Here is a 2,747-nt window from a genome sequence, read left to right as displayed (position 1 = left end):
CTGGAAGGAAGACAGCTTCAAAGTTCTTTTAGCGCAGAGTTTTTTTGGGTGCAGAAAGCTTTTAAGCTTATCAGGCTCTGCAGTGCTCTCACAAGAGCATCCCAGAAGAAAAGCAAAACAAACCAGTGTTTGTGGCCAATCCAAGTTGTCCCCTGCATTTTGGGGGTGGGGGGTGGGCGAGGTGGGCAAGGCCTACTTAGTGCATGGCTCTGGAAAGGTGAGCATGCTTGCACAATGGTTCCAGGGGAGTGGTTTGAGTATACATGCTTTCCCCTAGACGTTTTACCCCAGGAATGGAACCTCCGCACAAGACACGGTCAGACTGTACTGCTGCAGTATGAGTAACTGCTGTGTTTGCACATCAAGTGAACTAGAGCTCTCCAACTGTGTATGGCATTAAGCTGAAGATGAATTTGCACAAAACTTTCTGCCACAACTGGAATGAAATTTAGGGACAATAACAGACGTTTCATCCCATCTCTTTAATTTTGTATCTTGACCCTGAGTTTTGTTAGCCTATAAACAGGAAAGGTATCTGCAGTACAGACAGTGTTAAACCAATAGACAGATTGGTCCCACCTCTTGTGTAGCATCTTTAAATGGTCCTTATTATCAACCTTTCTGCATGTAGAAATCATATGCCTGCCCTGTTACATTTTAGCTGTGTTCCAGCAAAAGTAGCATTCACTTTGTGCATCAGAGGCCCTGGGTAGAAAATATGAAGATGATATGGGGGAGGGGGCAGGAATTTGTTTTACTTCAGACTGCTGCCAGGACTAGGCAAATACCTTTTCTGTGCTGATACTGCCATACGGGAGCAGTGAAAATAAGGTGCCAGAACCACATAATAGCTACCTTGACTTCCTAGAGCATTTCACATGTCAAGTTGATGAGTGAGTAACCCATACAGACATGGCAGTAAGTCAGGAGGAATTTAAACAGAGGTAAGCAAGTGTTTTCTGCAGCCTGGCTTTGCTATGGCAATTCTTAATCACAGGAAAATAACCTGCTACGCTGCTTGGCCTAATTGTGAATACATAGCACAGCATGGCTTCAGGGGTTTTGAGCACATGATTCCAGTGTGGCTGGAGCTGAAAGGTTTTATACAGCTTTAATGGGGCATTGCAGAAAACTGATCAAATTAAGAGACTCCTTCCAGCATTTTAATTTGCACATTTTAATGATCTAGAGTTTAATACAAAATCATAAGATGATACTAATGAATTTAAATACTACAAGTAAAAAGTAAGTCTGAGTAACTCTTACCTATTACGAACCAGTGAAGCAACATAAATCCACACTGAAAGAATGTTTTTAGGGTATGCATGAACATACACAGCTAATGCAAACTCTATGTTTGGAACATCAATGCTATGAACTCCAGTGCTATACACCGCCTCCACTAAAGGTGTAACCTCTGAAAATGCCATGTGGATAGGAAATCCTGACACCTGCAAGTAAGAGGGGAAAATGTAAAAAAATATCAGTTTACCCACATATCTGGACCTCTGGACTCAGTTGGCCACTAAGAAAATGAAATACAGTCGTACCTTGGAAGTCGAACGGAATCCATTCCGGAAGTCCGTTCAACTTCCAAAACGTTCGACTTCCAAGGCGTGGCTTCTGATTGGTTGCAGGAACATCCTGCAGCTAATCGGAAGCTGCACTGGACGTTCAGCTTCCGAAAACCATTCAAAAACTGGAACAATGACTCGGGAGCCAAAATGTTCAAGTTTAGAGCCGTTTTTCTCCCGAGGTTCCACTGTAGATGTTATGATGAATGCAGTGATGCCATATACATTCTGCAATTATGGGCCAGCCCTTCCACTTAAGGCAGGCATGGCCAAACTTGGCCCTCCAGATGTTTTGGGACTACAACTCCCATCAACCCTAGCTAACAGGACCAGTGGTCAGGGATGATGGGAATTGTAGTCCCAAAAACATCTGGAGGGCCAAGTTTGGCCATGTCTGACTTAAGGTAAATTGAATCTCTTGGCTCAAGATGACTGGGAGAACAACAAATCAACTGCATGCCTTCCTCCCGACCACCCTCCCCTGCCCTAGGGAAGACCTCTGTTGACTGGGGTATCTTGACAGCTAGCTTTCTCTTAGATTGAAGCATTGTTCACCATTACACTTCTGTGCTTGTCATCGTAGTACAATAGCAGGTAGCACACTTCGCCCCTGCCCAGGTGGACCACCCATGCTGCTGGCCAGTTGATGCCCTCCCTCGCCAGCAAGAAAAACTTGTTAAGCTTTGGAAAACTTACCGTAAGAGACACATTTCTAGACTACTTTCAAATAAGTCAGCAAAATGCTTTCACTGTATCACAAGCTAGAATGGGGAGATTTCATCATTCACGTGGAGTGAATTACTGCTAGGCCCCAATACAAACATCACCCTGGGGGGAGGCAGGGAAGCACTATCCTATAATCCCAGTAATGTTACTAAACTCCCAGTTCCCTAGGGGGCGTTATTCTATACATTACCCTGTAATCTCCTAGTTGCTTCTGTAATTCCGCCTGATGGTCATCCTCTACATCTTTGCCCTGATTTTTTTCCAGCAGAGGTAAGAAGTGTCGAAGGGTAGAGGTACAGTATCTGTTCCAACGTGTCAAGTGTCTTGGCCTCCAACCCATGATCTTTTCTTTCAGTATCTTCTCAAGTCTGCATTTTAAAATGTTTTAAAAGTTGCATTTGAAATTTTGCTGCTCCAGTGCAACTGTGGCTTCACAAGCACACTAGA

General features: G+C 44.0%; 1 protein-coding gene across 3 annotated transcripts in view; it reads right to left on the bottom strand.

Moving 5' to 3' along the window:
* CC2D2A (coiled-coil and C2 domain containing 2A) overlaps window positions 1–2,747 on the bottom strand; it is a 52,309-nt gene that overhangs the window by 408 nt on the left and 49,154 nt on the right. For 2 of the 3 annotated variants that reach the window (XM_083630055.1, XM_083630056.1), the window contains exons 34-35: window positions 2,491–2,668; window positions 1,150–1,451 (exon numbers count right to left, since the gene is read on the bottom strand). In XM_083630055.1, the coding sequence (XP_083486181.1) occupies window positions 1,263–1,451; window positions 2,491–2,668 (367 nt within the window). In that variant the 3' untranslated portion in view covers window positions 1,150–1,262. Of the gene's footprint in view, window positions 1–1,149; window positions 1,452–2,490; window positions 2,669–2,747 lie in introns of those variants that run through there. The other variant, XM_083630054.1, reaches the window with a different exon arrangement.

Source organism: Podarcis filfolensis (genome assembly GCF_964270895.1).
Source record: "Podarcis filfolensis genome assembly, chromosome: 9".
NCBI lineage: Eukaryota > Metazoa > Chordata > Lepidosauria > Squamata > Lacertidae > Podarcis > Podarcis filfolensis.
The sequence above is the reverse complement of the archived record's forward strand: the minus strand, read 5'-3'. Positions and strand labels throughout refer to the sequence as shown.